This window comes from Micropterus dolomieu, linkage group LG17 (genome assembly GCF_021292245.1).
Source record: "Micropterus dolomieu isolate WLL.071019.BEF.003 ecotype Adirondacks linkage group LG17, ASM2129224v1, whole genome shotgun sequence".
NCBI lineage: Eukaryota > Metazoa > Chordata > Actinopteri > Centrarchiformes > Centrarchidae > Micropterus > Micropterus dolomieu.
Window position 1 is genome coordinate 24,420,650 of NC_060166.1, and position 17,061 is coordinate 24,437,710.

General features: G+C 38.9%; 1 protein-coding gene across 1 annotated transcript; it reads left to right on the forward strand.

Annotated features, from left to right (window-relative positions):
* The first annotated feature begins 5,625 nt into the window (after positions 1-5,625).
* Positions 5,626-15,983, forward strand: LOC123986197 (ETS domain-containing transcription factor ERF-like). Its single transcript, XM_046074327.1, has 7 exons — positions 5,626-5,641; positions 6,939-6,990; positions 10,399-10,630; positions 10,962-11,082; positions 12,010-12,100; positions 13,886-13,936; positions 15,062-15,983. The coding sequence occupies exons 2-7, from the start codon at positions 6,939-6,941 to the stop codon at positions 15,373-15,375; spliced, it is 861 nt and encodes a 286-aa protein (XP_045930283.1). The 5' UTR covers positions 5,626-5,641; the 3' UTR covers positions 15,376-15,983.
* The last annotated feature ends 1,078 nt before the right edge of the window (positions 15,984-17,061 follow it).

Sequence of the window (17,061 nt, forward strand, 5' to 3'; positions counted from 1 at the left end):
AAACTTTATTACAGTATCTCACAAAAGTGAGTCCACCCCTCACATATTTGTAAATATTTGATATTATTTTTTCATGTGACAACCCTGAAGAAATGACACACACTTTGGGCTCAATTTGGACATTTCCACTTAGGGGTGTACTCACTTTTGTTGCCAGCAGTTTAGACATTAATGGCTGTGTGATGTGTTATTGAGGGGACAGCAATTTTACACTGTTATACAAGCTGTACACTCACTACTTTACATTGTAGCAAAGTGTCATTTCTTCAGTGTTGTCACATGAAAAGATATAATCAAATATTTACAAAAATGTGAGGGGTGTACTCACTTTTGTGAAATACTGTACATTACATTATTTGGATGAATGCCCATCTTATGAATATGATTAGTTAACAGATAATTAATTAGAATTACTTAATGTAGAAGTGTAGTATTTTTTAAGTCTGCATACTAAAACTCTGTCACAGCTTAATTAGACATTAAATAACTCCTGTAATATCAAAAATGGATCCACCAATTATCTTCTTGTAATGAGCCACGCTGCACCAGACGTCTTTACATAGTCATTTCTTCCAACATTGTTCAAACCCAACTTTATTTCTAAATTCCAGATCCAAAGACACCAAATGTTTCTGTATTTGGGGAAATGTGTATAAAATTATACAACTTGAATACTTCTATTCGATTGATTGGTGCACTGATACAAACTAGGGTGACTCAGTGCTTAATGAAAAGCTGGAACTATTCAGAAGAAAATAATAAAACTAGCTGACAGAAGTGATTTAACCCTTAAGGGAAAGAAAAGAGGGGAACAGTTTGTTAAGGGTTTTTTCTGCTGTTTCTGTTTTCTCACCCACACTAGATGATGCATCTTAAGGGGGTCATCCTGATACAATAAATAATTTCCCTCTGTTTTATTGCTTGCATGTTTTAAGCTCAACCAAATCAAACTAATCTGTTATTACACACACAAACACACACACGCACACCCCGAATGTCTCTCACATGCACTCACAGAGATCCTCTTGCACAGTGTCAGTGAATATTGCAGCAGTAAAAAAGGCAGTGCCTTGTTAAAGCCTTGATCCCTCTTACTTCTAACAGGATTTGACCCTTAAGTCCCGGAGCATGACCCTCATCTGCTGCAACACCATCATCCTGTTTAACATACACTCTCACTATTGTCCTCCTGTCTCACACACATAAATACACACACACACACACACACACACACACACACACACATTTGGTGGCCCTAACACACATACATGCACACATTTCAGGGCCTGAAACCATCACTCTACACTCTTTCCCATCCTCCTACACACACACACACACACACTGTACTGTATGATGTAACACCGCTTAATTTTACGCATAACACACAACCTGATGGATCCAGTTAAATCGCGAACAACCGCTCCTGGCGTTGCACGCAAAGAAAGAGAAGAGAAATAAGGAGATGACAAGGGATGGAGGGATGTAGAGAGGAGGATGATGGAGTGGTGGTGTTGAGGTGGGGGTTAACTCGCTGTGAGAGGATGATATGATTGAGTGAGTGAGAAAGAGAGAGATGAAGGGGAAAGAGAGAGCGAGGCAGGGAGGATGAGAGGATGCAGGGAGACGAAGGAGAGATTGAGCAGGCAGCTAAGCACCGGATTAAGCTCCGGGGTCGTCAGCTGTAAAACAAACAGTCCTTTTAGTGGGGATCAAATCCAGACTTAACCCCCACCATCCTCCTCATCCTCTATCCACACACAAACACGCACACAGTTCGTCACAGAGGAGATAATGCCGCTCACTGAAGGAGATGAGAGGGAAAAAAAAGAGGATGACAATCTTGGTTGAAAGCAAATTCCCGTCTCCAGGCCCGTTTTTTGTGTGCCGCTACCTAAATTGCCCCTCAGGGAATGTGAAGTTTTATTATACCCAGGCAGAAGTCCTTCATTATATTTGTTTTTTCCCCCTTTCACAGCTTCTTCTGGTGATAGACTGGGCTAATATCTGGCACAGAAACGCCGCAGAATAAATAAGGCAGAGAAGAGGGGTTTCTTCTTCTCACAATCCTGTGTTTATATTACATCTTTACAGTAATATTCCCCTGACAACGCCGCTCTCCTCAATATTCAGCCTGTTTGTTTAAATCTCTCTTTCTATCATCTGGTTCTGGATGCTGCTTGGGCGATTCCATCAGTCCGAAGGCTCAATTTCCAAACTGTCAGCTTTTATACTCTGTGTGGGGCCTCTTCCTTTGTTGTCTGTGTTGAGTGTGTCAGCAGCAGCAGCAGCAGTGTTTTGATTGTGTGTGTCCTCCTGTACTTCTATCTTGGAGAAGACCAGTTTGAGTTTTGGTGGCTGAGACTGGGAGCATATTTGGAAAGCCGAGAAGACCGGCAAACATTTGCAAAGGGCCGTTTGAGGGTTGGAGCACAGGAAAACTGACAAAACCATCTCCACACAAGGTCCACATTCTGGAGCTTTCAGCAGCGCCACACGGTCTTCATCAGCACAGTTTGCTCAGTTGTCACGTAACTTGTCAAACCTTGACAACAACTTTATGACTGAGCATCTGCTGAGAAAGGAAGCTCCAGAACAGGCATGTAAGTGGACCTTGAGTGGTGGTTGTTTTGTCAAGAACGAACTGTAAAGCTCAACTTTGAAGCCAAAATTGATGTGAAGTCCAAAACAAGTGTAAACAAGTATTCCTTTGTAACATTAAATATGGGTGACCAAACAATTGATAATAAAGGTAATAACATCCTTAGTTATACATTAATGTGGTTAACGCTCAAAAGCTTGTGCAGTGGTGTCTCCATGGCAACATAAGAAAACAACACCACAACTTTCACTAGATTCAGAATCTAACTGTAAAATTCAGACGTTTGGGTGGAAATGTCTGATATCATCTTCTTCCACCTTTTTAGGCAGGTAATAGTGTATCATAGCTGAAAATAAAAGGTGAGTGAAGAATACTTATAATAGAAATATTTGGAAGTAAGTGACCTGAATGACCTGGACCTGTGTACTAACATAACTGCCACTAAAACCCCAAATTCTTATTTTATTACATTTCTATTTGTGTTAATTAGTGCTGGTAGGCACATTTTTCTCCCCTTTGAAATGAACCAAGCTTCAAAACTTGATCTTTGGATTAAAATTAGGTTTATGTTAAGAGCTGGACTTGTGATAGTTAAAGGATCACAACAGTGTTTTTGCACATTTTAGCTGACCATGCAGAGCATGCTGTATATTATTATATTTGAAACTACTGATTTTAGTAATCCATCACAATGAAGATTCCTGTATTGTTACATGGTAATGCAGTTTAAGTGCAGTATCTACACTGATATCTCATAACAATAATATAGCTAAGAAAAATGAATGCAGCCTGAACATTTGCTTTGATGGATTACGTTACTCTAAGTTCCAGGAGTCTGCCAATTGATTTTCACACCAAATGGAAATTAATGTCAACCAGTGGCCGCCCACAGCACTGAAACACTACAGCTTGGTTTGCAAAATCTTCATCAGTTATATAAAATATTCTTCGTGTGTAGTAGATGGGCTAAAAACTGAATCACTGCTACGCTCAATTAAGGTTAAAGTTAGAGGCTAGGGAATGCATGATATAAATCCTTACAAGTGCAAATATATATGTGTGTGTGTGTGTGTGTGTGTGTGTGTGTGTGTGTGTGTGTGTGTGAGAGTGCATGCGTTTGGTTTCAGGCTTTTTGCATGTGACCCAGGATCCCTTGGCTGCTAAAAGCACAACATTCAACTCAATTAGCGGCATGCATAATTGATAGCTGTCTGGGAGAGTATTTGTATTTACACTGGAATTAAAAGCCTCCGGTGTCAGCTATCACATCTGAGGGACGATAAGTGTGTGTGTGTGTGTGTGTGTGTGTGTGTGTGTGTGTGTGTGTGTTATGGGAGGGAATGTATAGGGATACATGTCTATCATAAGTCTAAATGGATTTCTGCTTGGAGCTTCTCTGTACGTCTTCTGAAAACCAAATCACAGCTAATCCACTTACAGCTGCTTCATATTTACTGTATAGATATTATTCATATCTAACTCAAAGTGAATATGCATATTCCTCAAGATGTCAAACTATTAGGCTAATTTAAATGTCTGAACAAAAAAGCTACTTTTTGAATGTAAAATATTTTGAGTTTAAATAATTAGAACGATTAAAAGCATGTCCCTGCCGCAGAAGATTTAATGGGGCATTAAATGCTCTGCAAAATCAGATATATACGTGATATGATTTTCGTCTGTCTGCTCTGTAATGTTACCTCTGGTGGTGTTGGCTGTAATTCACCCTCAGTTTCACTGGAGTGAGAAAAGTTCTTGAGACCTGAGGCACCACTAGTAGGACGTCTGCTCGAGCAAAATGTGCCACCGCTGCCTCCTCCTCTAACAGCCTGTGCGGCAGAGCTATTACAGCCTGCTGACCTTGTCCCAAGGTCACGCCTGTCGAGTGAAAAGCAGCTGTAGTGGAGTGTGGCTCTGGTATTGAGTTCATCACCTATTTGATTCAACAAGGACAAAAACTCCAGTCACCTTCAAGCCGCTCAGTCATACCTTCCCCCTCGGCTCACTGTAATACACTCAATCCTGAGCGAATTATAGTACCTTCACTTATTTCCTCCCATCTTATTTTTTTCCCTTTATCCCTGTGCTTCACTTCAGGTGTGACCCTTTATACTCTCACTTGTAATGATGGTAATCTAAGCCTATTTTACTGTTGCCCTTTTTGCACTCACCTGGGTAATATCAGAAGTTGACCTAGACTCATCCCCTCAAACAACTCCTAGTGAGCATCCTGTATAGGGCTGCAACTGAGGTTTCTAAATTAGTCTCTCAACAGTTTCTTCTCTGAATTGATTCATTGTTTAGTCAATAAAAAGCGAAGAATTCATCCTGCATAATTTCGAGAGTCAACGTTGATATCAATAAGTTGAATGCTTTTTCCTACCAGCAGTTAAAAGAAATATACACAGCAATATTCCATTTACAGTGATATAAAACAAATAAAAAAGCAGCAAATCATCATATCTGAAAAGCTGTTTTACATTTTTACTTACAAGGACAAATGGTGCTGAAACAAGAGGACTCATCAATTAGTCAGTTGATGGAAAATAAATTAGCAACAATTTTGTATGCCAATTAATGTGCCGATTTTTTTATTAGTTAGTAAAGTGCCCTGTTGTTCAAAATTCAACTAATTGATTAATCCACAGAATGGTTAATCACAACTTCCAAGAAAACAATTTTCAGGAGGACCTTTCTTGAAGCTTTGTTAGTTTGAGAGTTGAGAAGCCTTTTTTATATGTAGTCCAGTACTTTTCTCAAAGGGCATCAAAATAATCAACTTAATATTTTTTTTTTTTTACCCAGAATTAGTGTCCCTAATTCTGGGATGGGGGAGAGAGGGAGGGATGTTGTAGGAGAGAGAGGGGAGGTGGAAGTGTGTGTGTGTGTGTGTGTGTGTGTGTGTGGTTGGGGGTGAGATGAGATAGAAGGTTTAAGATTCGGTCCATCCACCTTTCAGTCCTCCCAGACTTGAAGCGGGGCCGGCAGACAGACATTGTCATTCATCTAACGAAGCTATTTTCCACTCCTGCTCCAATCAAGGTAACAGGACCAATTGAATTATTATTACACTTACACAGGAGTCTTTAATTAGCTCCCTCTTTGTAAACGAGATGAGTGAATTCTTCTAAGTGATCAGTTAAATGAATTCTACTTTATCTAAAAACCGCCTCTCTGTCTGCCTTTTGTGTTTGACTGATTTTGGCTTATTAGTTTTGATTGTAGCATCCAGTGTAATTCTGGCCATCATTACATTGTTGGCGGATTTAGAGTTGCATGTTTAGGCACTTGGCTGATGATCTTACCCACTGGAAAAAACCTTTAATTTGTAGTTTTGTAGTAGTAACAAAATATCAAATACAAAGTGAGCAATAGAAATATCAGAGCCAAAGTTTGCAAGCAATTGCAGAGGAAACATTACATTTTACTCTTATTTGTTTGCATTACTTTTGCTTTTTGTTAATGTCTTTTGAAAGCACAATATTTTGGAACCTGGTTTTTGTCAAAATGCTGTCATAAAAATGTCTTTGGCTCAGCTCGGTTTCCTCATAATGTCCTTGTGACCCTGCAGTGATCATGTGTGAGTGCAGGGCTGCATGGGAAACGGAAATAAAATAAGAGCTATGGGGAGAAATCTTTTTTTTTTTTTTTTACTTGTTCTCGCCGAGATAAGAGTATATTACAGCTCGTGGAAGAGGGCTCAAAGGAGGGGAGACATCATCCAGTGGGAGAAAAGGGTTATGTGAAGTACTCCTTTAAGAGATGAGTTTTCAGCCTTCCAGTGAAAGATGGTGGGTGTCTCTCTCCGCTCCGAATCACCCAAGAAGGTCATTATGTCTGTGGGTGGACTATGTGTATGTTTATAGAAATTGCAGAACAAATATAGAAAATACTAACCAGTGTCGGCAGGGAAAATGATGCTTTCATACATTTACATTACTGTTTAAGAATCTGATTTGCTCCAATCACAAATCAGCTATTGAATTAGTAAATGTAATTTCAAGCACATTATGAACTGACAGAGTTCTATAAACCTTATATTTACTGACAGTTATATTTATATTGATGCAATCTCTCTGGAGTCTTTGTTTAGATTTGTCATTACATTAATGTGTGTGAAGACGATTGAATTGTAGAAGTGATACTGAGAGCAGAAGCTGCTGTGATCTGTGCTTTGTTGTGATGGCTGATTTAACACCACGTGACAGCTAATTAATATTTCTTTTAGAACCCCCCCCCCCCCCCCCCCCCCCCCCCCCCCCAGCTTTTCACGGCTCTCTAACATCAGTCCAGTGATGAAGATACTGAGCAGTTTTATCTGTTCTTATTTTGTTCTCAGATGCAGAGCAGCTCTTCGGTCGGACACCTTTCATCGCCTTACTGGAGTAGAAGTAAGTGTGTGTCTGTGTGTGTGTGTGTGTGTCTTTGTTTTAATTTACATGTGTGTGGGCTGTCATGTGTGCTGGGAGATCTTTTCATTTTTATGTATGAGTTATATTATACATTCATTCGTTCCAGTGTGGCTCTGCCTGTAGCGCAGGAGCATGATAAAAATAGAGGAAAAATCTTGAAAAACAACAGCAACAGTCAACCCCTCATCCCTGGCAAATGATGCAGTCCCGCTCTTGACCAATCACCAACAAATATTGTAAGTTTGGCCTGTTTTGACCTGTGAGATTTAATGCCCCCTTTAGCTCAATCGCAGCCAGTTAAATTTCTTGTGATCACAAAATAAGGTTGTTTTGTTCCTTCTCACAAGAAAGCTGTTTCTCTTGATACTCAATTAACATAACAAATAGGAACACAGAAACAGTGTACGAGGGGCACACACTCCATAAACTTTCTTTGTAAAGTCACGTCTAACTGAAGAATTTGCAGACATCTGTTTTGCTGTGAGAAACTTAAAACTTTGCAATAGCCATGTTGTTAACTCAACATAATGAGCCTGAAATTGTGTTCTCATAATGAAGGAGTAATTAGTTTGTGCTCACAGAAAAACAAATCTTCACGATCACAAAAAAAAAAATAGATAATGAAAGAAATAATAACACATGCTCTCTGTATGTCCTCTCTGGCCCTAGATAAAGTTTTGCACGGCACGTCTTGTTGAAACTATTTACCAACTTCTCCGCTTCAAAAAACGCGTTAATTGCTAATTATGAGTGGTGAAATGTTTTTTTCCCCCCATATTTTGTCCTCATTGAATAAACAGTCATTTGTGATACACTGTTGTACAAACTAATTAAGAAATTGATGAACAAATGCACAAACAAAGAATCGAAGCCTACTTGAAGCTTAAGTCAGGACAACTGAAGATCTGGAATAATGAGATCTGGAGCACACGGTTATATTAGGGGATGTTGAATAAGTTGCTACTGTTTCGACATAAAACATGTTTTCTTCAGAGTGAACTCTGATGGGGACACTCTTACGGAATTCCTGAGAGGCATGTGAGAAAAATAAAAATTCTGGTGATCCATTTCCTAAGTATGATGTAAATTGTTTTCTTTCCTTTGTTTATGACTTTGAACAGGTGAAAAAAGGGGTTTGCCAGGATCAAGTTACTGTAAAACTTCAATTAATAAGCATTTTATTGGCTTCAACCTCTGAACTCACCCTGCCTATATTTTGGTTAATTCATTTTGCACAAAACTCTTGCTCAGCAAAGATGGGAAATACTATCAAATTGTTTATTTAAACCAGTATGAATATTACTTGTATAAAAATGTTGCTTTTGAATAACATATCAATTACGAATCTGCAATTTGATCTAGCTCGGAGAGACAGCGCATCTAGGCCAACCTTATGCAGAGAGAAAGCCTGTATCCAAATACCAGGAGAGTACCTTAGATAGAATGAAAGCCTAAGATTACCATACTTCAACTTGGATTAGTTTTCATGAAAAACCGTTTTGATTCTTTTGATCGGTGGACTGTTAGACCGTTTTTTCGTCTCTTTTCTTCACAATGCCAGTAAACCTAAATAAATAGTTTCTCATGGTTTCTGTAAATGAACCGATCTATGTTGACAAAAGTTTAAACATTTGTTGTTGTTTGGTCAAGCTTTACGAGGTTTTACACATCCAAAGAACATAACTATAAAAACCCGTGTTTATTTGTGAAAATGTGTAACCAGTAAAATGGAATCTGGGTGTAAAAGGGGCTTTTAGTTTTAGGGTACTTTTTGTTTGTTGTTGTAATAGTCATTTCAGCTGGACTGCACTACCCCATGTTCTAAATAGGACTAAAAGCATTCATGGTTTCTTCCAGGTGAGTTTTAATTTCTCCATGCACTCTAAACACAAGGCATAGGGCTGGACAATAAAACAATAACAATAATTATCGCAATATAATTTTTCTTCATTTTTCTTATTAAGATGTTTATTCTGTTGAGGAAAAAGACTGAAAAAGGTTTTACTTAATTTTACTTAAAGATATTTGTTGACAAAGATTTTATCATAAATATTTTGTATGTTCTATCTCAGATTTGTGATGTGATCCACTGTTTGGCATCAAGTGTTGACCATAAAGAAAAGTTTAAACCACAATTAACCATCAGGTTTCTTTAACTTTCACTCAAGAGCAAAAATCAGCCTTTAAACTTGAAAGAAAAAACTATTTGATACTTATTGTGATAATAATCATTATCGAAAGATATGAAACTTTTTATCATAACATTTTTGGCCATATTGTCCAACCCTAACAAGGCACATATAAAAATATACACATTGTACATACATATTGTGTGTTAGCAAGTTATGTATGTGTGTTTAGAGTGGAGAAATTACATGAACTTAGAAAGATTATCCTGGCAAAAAGAAGTGTCATGAACACGGAGAGAAAACGATTTAGATCAGACTTAGAAAATGTACTTGTCTTGATCAAAGTCATGACATGTCATTCAATATGTATCAAAATTATATCAGACATGAGGAAAAACTGTATGATGTAGTTTTCAGTTTTTAACTGGAAGTAAAAATACCAGCAACGTGCACAAATTCCTAAACATTAGGTATATTCAAATCAGATATTGCACGATGTAAAATATGGTTCATTCAACTAAACAAACCACCCACCAAACAATGGAAAGACCCACTCTTGGATCAGTCAGTGTGAATCATAATTGTGAAAATGCCATAACACTGGGGTACCCTAGTGGTGTAGGGGTTCAAGGCGCTGACTATGAACTGTAATGTCCCCGGTTAGAATCTGATGGTGGACCTTTGTTACATGGTATAAAATATCCCCCAAAAGTACTCAATATTTTGGGAGAGACGCTTCTTCACTTACTTGGTGAGAGTTACAGTAGATGAGAAGAATTCTACCTCTCATATCTGTACAGTTAATTTGAAGCTACAACAAGCAGCTGGTTAGCTTAGCTTAGCATAAAGACTGGAAACAGGGGGAAATAACTAGCCTGGCTCTGCCGAAAGCTCACTAACAGGTTACATCTTCATCATGGTTGCTCAGTAAAGACATGACAGTGGTAACAACCTTCTCATATAACTGTCAGCAAGAAAGTACTTAAATGTTTTCTGTCTTAGAAGTCCAAAAATGTTCAAGCCCCTGACTCCAGCAAAAGTGGATTCTGTTTTTATCAATCATTAATAAAATTAGCAAAATAGCCTTGCTAGCATCAGAGGCCCCCTTGTTTTGTTTATGCCACCACATGAATCACATTCATGCAGCTTTAGGTCTGTTCAATATCCATGCCCCTCCATTATGAGAATCACTGAACTGAACCCTATGAGAAAATAAGTTGCATGTCAGTGATTTCCCGACTTCCTTTCGTCTCTCCAGCAGTGCTGTTCCCTGACTGGGCCTACAAACCAGCCTGGTCCCCCGGCTCCAGACAGGTCCAGCTTTGGCACTTCCTGCTGGAGCTGCTGGGGCGGGGCGAGGGCGGAGCCATCGGCTGGGGAGGGGAGTGGGGCGAGTTTGTCATCCGGGACCCCGAGAGGCTTGCCAGGCTGTGGGGGGAGAGGAAGGGCAAACCACACATGAATTATGACAAGCTCAGCCGGGCGCTCAGGTAGTACAAAATGCACGAGTAAAGTCAACATATTCATACTGACACATAACCGCACACAAATAACCACCTTGGGTTGCGTTCTTGAATGTGAGTAACCCTCCTTCTCTGTGCAGTTTCTGCCTCAGGCTGATGCTGTAAATAAAATGTACTCCTCGCCAACATATGCTGTCAAATTAAAATTTTAAACCAAAAATGGCCACAGATGCCATTTGGTAAGCACTTTTATCTAAAGTGCCCTACAGGAGCATGAGTGCATACCATAGACAGCATAAACACACACAGTGGGAGTAGTGTAAAGTGCAGTTTGACACAGAAAACATTTTACTTCCAGATACTACTACAACAAACGCATCCTGCACAAGACCAAAGGGAAAAGATTCACCTACAAGTTCAACTTCAGCAAACTCATCCTGGTCAACTATCCAGGACACCCCCCAACACCTGGCCCCCAGGTCATCACCACGTCTTTACATCTCATATTACATCTTAAAGGACTTCACTGCTGGGAAAACTTTACTTTACTTTTTATATAAAACGATTTAAACAATGATTTCATGATGTAACGTCTCTTTCGTCTCTGGGAGATACCTGAAGTTTTCTAATTTTTTTAATGCCGACCCCTTGCAGTTTGATCAGTTTTCCAAAACATCGGTGTAGTCCTTTAAGAAGAGTTTTATTCCAAAAACTGTATTATTTAATATTTTAAAATGGAGCGACTTTAATTGAAACAATTCCATTCACTTTATCATTTAATATAAAACTGGCTGACTTGAATAGAAATCATTACAAAAAACTTTATCATTTAATATGAAATTGACTAACTGACTGATCCTCTAATGTAGAGGGGAGTCTGTGTGTTCAAGTTATATCACATTCACAGGCAAACCAAGGGCTTAGGTTACCTCCCTATTCTTTGGAAAGCGCCATACTTTGTTTAATTATGTGATTAATTCTGTAAGACTAGGGATTATGCGCTTTGTCGGTGCTGTAAAAGTGCAGTCTATTTAAAAATGTACTGTTAGTTTTCAAAATTGGAGATCCCAGTATGGAATAAAACTCTTAATATCATGTGTTGTAATTAAGTTTCTAACATATTTAAATTTTAAATGGGGCCACTAGTGTACAAACTATCAGGAACACCTTCCTGCTTTTGAGTTGATTAATGTCTCAACCATCCAGAGGGCTTCTTTTCTTCCTCCTCTCAACTACACTTTGAGCTACGTTATGTGTAACCAATCAAATCAGTAATAGATCCAAAACTTCACCTGGCGTTCTTAATGGTTTGTGCACAAAGCGCCAAACAGTGTTGTATTGAAAGATCCATGTTCCCATTTCAACCATCCTTCCTCCATCTCATCCTCCATCCGTCCGCTCTCCAGCTGGTACAGAGCTGCCCTCTCCCCTTTCCTCTCCTCCCCGCTGAGAGTGGTCTTCCTCTGTGTGGGGGAGCAGGGTCATTGATGGACAGAGGTAAGAGCACACCCATCAGTGATTCCCCTGTACAGCAGGTACAGGATATGGTGTTATATGGTCTATATTTTTCCTATTGCCAAGAAATTCCATGAAAATACCAAAAGCAACGATGCGTTAGGTCGTCTCTTATAACTTTCTTCTGTCAGTCCTACAGAAGTTTTCAACCTTAAAAATGGGTCATAAATACATAGTTTCATTTAATAATAATAAGAAGACTAGGAAGGTTTATATATATTAATAAAACCAGAGAGTGCACAGTGCTTTACAAGGAAAAAGAGAAAATACAGTGTCAAAGAGGTGTACAATGGGATTCATACATATAAACATACATATTATACATTTATTATTACATATACATGTATATATATATACATATATATATGTATGTATAAAGAACTAGTTTTTTTTTTCAACCAGTATGAATATTACTTGTATAAAAATTTGGCGACCCGGTGGGCTTTCTGGGGTTTTATACATCCAAAAGACTTCTATAAAACCCACACAGGCGTCTAATTGGGACTCTGCTTTTAATTGAATTTTTATGCACACACACACACACACACACACACACACACACACACACACACACACACACACACAAACCTGCATACACACATTCATAGGCCAACATGTTTTTAAAAACGGTTCAGTAATTACCTAAAAAAAAAAAGAACTGGACACGTCACCCAAAAGGGAATAATTTGTGTTGTTGTGGACTATTTTCCTCCACGGCTTGATACACGTTTGGTGTTCTAGTGGGTATTTACAGTAGCAGGAGGTTGTGTTTGGGTTCCTGGTAATGAAGGAACGTGTCACCCAGTGCAACAGTGTGGCTCATTAATGTGTTTTTGGACAATGGAGCTCTGTGGCACAGAGGAATATGGTATAGCAGGAAATTCTTGTTGTAGGAGCAATGCATTGTTGGTATCCTTCAGGCTTCTTGATTAAGTATTGGGTAAAGGTAATAACTGCAGTATTGGCTGGACCAATATCAGAATACTTTTTGCACTGCTGTTAAAATATAGGAAGAACACAAAGAAGCAAACAATGACTTTTCACTTTTCCACCCAATCTCAAATTCACTCAGTTTGACACCACATAAGTCACACTTGAATGCTTGTAAGTGATAAAGTTTCTTTTTGTTCAAGTCACAAGGAAACTACTTTTCTACTGTGTCTCACTTGTACAATTTCTTCTATTTCAAGGTGCGATGGAAAGTAATACAAGTATGGAGTTCATACTTGACCTTGAAGACAAATTCTGGGGTTTATAAAAAAGGAAAATTAATAAATTCAAGCATCTGGGATGAAACTGTGGTATTTTCCAAGAGTCAACACCAAAAAATAAGCTCTTTGCAGCTTGAAAACCATAATGCTGCAGGTTTATTATTCAGAATGTATTGACTTATTGATTGGTACCTAATCCATTAAGTAGTACAGCTTCTGATTTAATAAAAGCAAAAGAATTTTGATATGAAAACACATCAAATGACAAAAACATCTCAACATCAACATTAAAGCTGATGATACACAGGGCAACTTTTTGAGCAATGTTGCTGGGCAATGTTGCTAGTGGCAAGTCCGACTATGTTTTGAACGGATAGCGGCGGTGCGGGGCTGGTGGCGGAGTGGTGGGGGAAGGGGATTACGGTAGTAATCTTTACTCATTACTATTGACGACAACGTTGCCCAGCACGATTGCACTAAAAGTTGCTCTGTGTATCATCAGCTTAAGCCCTCTTACTTGTCTTTTCCAAAGCTTTCACAATCTTATTCTGCATAGTTTGTTCAGTTGCCAGGAAGACAGCTCAGTTTCAAGCTCCAGAAAAAGCTAGTAGGTGAACTTTTTTTTGTTGTCACACAACTTTCATGCATTTTTTTTTTTTTGTATTACTTTTCCATAAAACCGTCAAATATATTATACAACATCAGCTACCAAGGTGAAAAAGACAGTTTTCATTTAGCTGTGAAGGACTTTAATCTGATTTAAGGCCCATTCAATGCTTCAAGTTAATTCTGGAAAAAGGTTTTGTTACATTAATGTTTGATTATAGGTAAATTAATATGTATGTGAGCTCCTGTTTCCACACATGTCTCAGTAGGCATCATGAAGTGGTACATTTACTCTAGTAGTGTATTTAAGTACAAATTTGAGGTAGTTTTTTGTTCTACTCCACTACATTTCAGAGGGAAATGTTGTACTTTTTACTCCACTACAATTATTTGACAGCTTTAGCCTACTTTACACATTTTTGCACACAAAACACAACGTACAAAATGTACAAAAACAGGCTGAAAGCATTAGTCTATCGATTGACAGAAAATTAATCGGAAACTATTTTGTTAATCGTTTGTGTCGTAGTTCAAGCAAAACATTTCATCGTTCCAGCTTCTCCAAAGAGAAGAGGGATTTCCTGCTTTTCCTTTGGATTATTTTAATAAATGTAATTAATTTTTTATAAGTTGGTAGGTTTGGACAGTTGTTTGGACAAAACAAGCATTGTGAATGTGTCACTGACTGCATTTCTCACTATTTTCAGAATTTTTACAAACCAAACAATCCATAGATTAATGGAGAAAATAATCAGCAGATTAATCCCTAAAGAACACATTCACTGCACTCATTAGTTGCAGTCCGATAATAGTTCATTATTAGCTCTACCTCAACAACTACTACTACTAACTGGTACACCCTGCTTTTGCATTAATGCATGAGTAATAATAATCTAATGATATATAATATACAGTATAATAGTTACTGTACTTTTTTCTGCATTAAATACTTTTACTTTCAATATTTTAAGTACATTTTCAATGTAGAGTTTTACTTTTAATGGAGTATTTTTCCTTATATAAAGGATCTGAATACCTTCTTCACCATTGGCATCATCAAACTCATGAGTACAAACTCTTGTGAACTTTGCGATTGATGTGACTCTCTCTCTCCGTTTCCTGACAGCAGTCCAGCCTCTGCCTTACCCCTTCCTGCTCCCGTGCTGCCTCCCTAAGCCCATCCCGACCTCCCGTGCTCTCCACGGCCACTTCCCCTTCATCTGCGCCCCAGCACGTCCGGGGGCCAACCTGAGGGAGCACAGGGAGTCGGGCCTCCCACCTCTCGCCTCGGCCCTCCCCAACTGCTGGCAGCACAAGAGCCCGGCAGGGTGGGATCTGAACCACATCAGTCGAAGCCTGTTTGGTGGAGCGAAGCAGACTGAAACTCGAGGAGAGGAGAGGAGAGCGGGGAATGTCGCACAGATTGGGGAGAGAGAGTGAGGAAGAGGAACAAACTACAACAGATGGACTTCTTTCCCTCCTCAAATCTCTCACATGCTTTGTGTGTTTTTTTTTTTAGCTCATTGTACAGTAGTTTATTATTCACTGCCTGACTTTGTATTTATTACTTTGGACCTTGGTTGTATTGTGTGTATTTTTTGATAGAAATATTGAGGAAGCTGCTTTTCTTCTGCCAGCACTTCACGCCACAGTAAGAAAACTGCACTTGTAAACAATTAACAACATGGCACTTGTGTTTGAGTAAATAAAACAGTGCACTCAACTTACATTATTCAGCTGCTTGCCTTGCATTCACCCCCCGTCATCGGGCTTCATGAAAATAATAAGAGCTGCATAAATGATGCATTCAAACAGACACTGAAATTTTCATGAACGGGATCCTTCGTGTCTTCTTTGCAGCATCAGGACCATAGACTGTACCAGAAGCTTGTGTGTGCAGCTACTCCCCCCCCCCCGACACAGCAGGGGGCAGTAGCATCATGGACATGTTGCATTAACAACAAAGTATTTCCCGGGAGAGAGTTAGAGCAGAGATATGTAAAACTTACAGAGGTGTCACTCTGGTGACATTTACCGGCTACCCTAATTCCAAATCAGTTTACTGGGAAAACTGCAAGAAATGTCTTTTCCTCCAAATAAACATCTTATTACATTATTATTTGTACTTTAAGTTTTACCAGGTTACGTTTTTTTTTTTTACTTCAACTGTATCTGACAAGAAGCATTTGGTATGCTAAACTTTCTGGTAATGTTACAGTAAATTAGCCTATAATGTTAAAGAAAACCAAACGCAATGCAAAAATGTCCTTGATGTTTATATGGGTGAATTAAACTGCTTCATGGTACTTAAGAGTTAAAGTTTGTCAGGGCTATTATGTTTAACTTACTGTTTCATTTCTTCACAGTACCAAGTCAAGCCAGGGAATCTTCCAGTAGCCCCCCAACCGTTAAAACAGTCAGGTTGCGAACCAGAAATGGGTCAGACTTTAGCTAACGGGTGACACACCTCTTTTTTTGAGGATCTTTGGCTGATATGTAATTTTGGCGCCGAATATTCGGTGTATTTTGTCACTCTGCAGCGCGGGAATTGATGTTTTTGTGTATGGATGTTTGACCTGTGCTGTAATTTAACTATTAGCCCGAATTTAGTATCAGGTGTAGGAAGAGTCTGAAGACAACATGCAGCGGAGCATCGCGTAAGTACAAAGTTGTCAGCCAGGAGTGGTTTATAGTTAGCTTGATGTTGGTACTAGTAGTAGCGTTTACGTTAGTTAACATTAGCTCGGTGACGTCTGATTGTGAATTAGCATTAGATTAACTTACCTACTAACTTAGTTAGGTTTAGTGTGTATTTATGGGTCTTAAACTGTCTACAGGACACGTAACGTTAGCTAACTGGGGTTTTAGTGTTTACTGCACTTCCTGTTAAGTTAGCATTAGCAGAAATAAGACTGCAACGTGTGTTTTAGTAAAAAGATTCACTTTCTGCTCCCAACAGTGGAGACAGACACCAAACTCTTGCCAGTAAATGTACCGACTAGCTTAATGTAACGTTACCGTGTCTGTGGACCTCACCGTTGTTTTGGCACGACAAGAGAAGGTTTCATTACTTTGCTTACTTACTTAGCTACGCACTCTAAGCTAAGCTAGCCAAAAGTTACACAC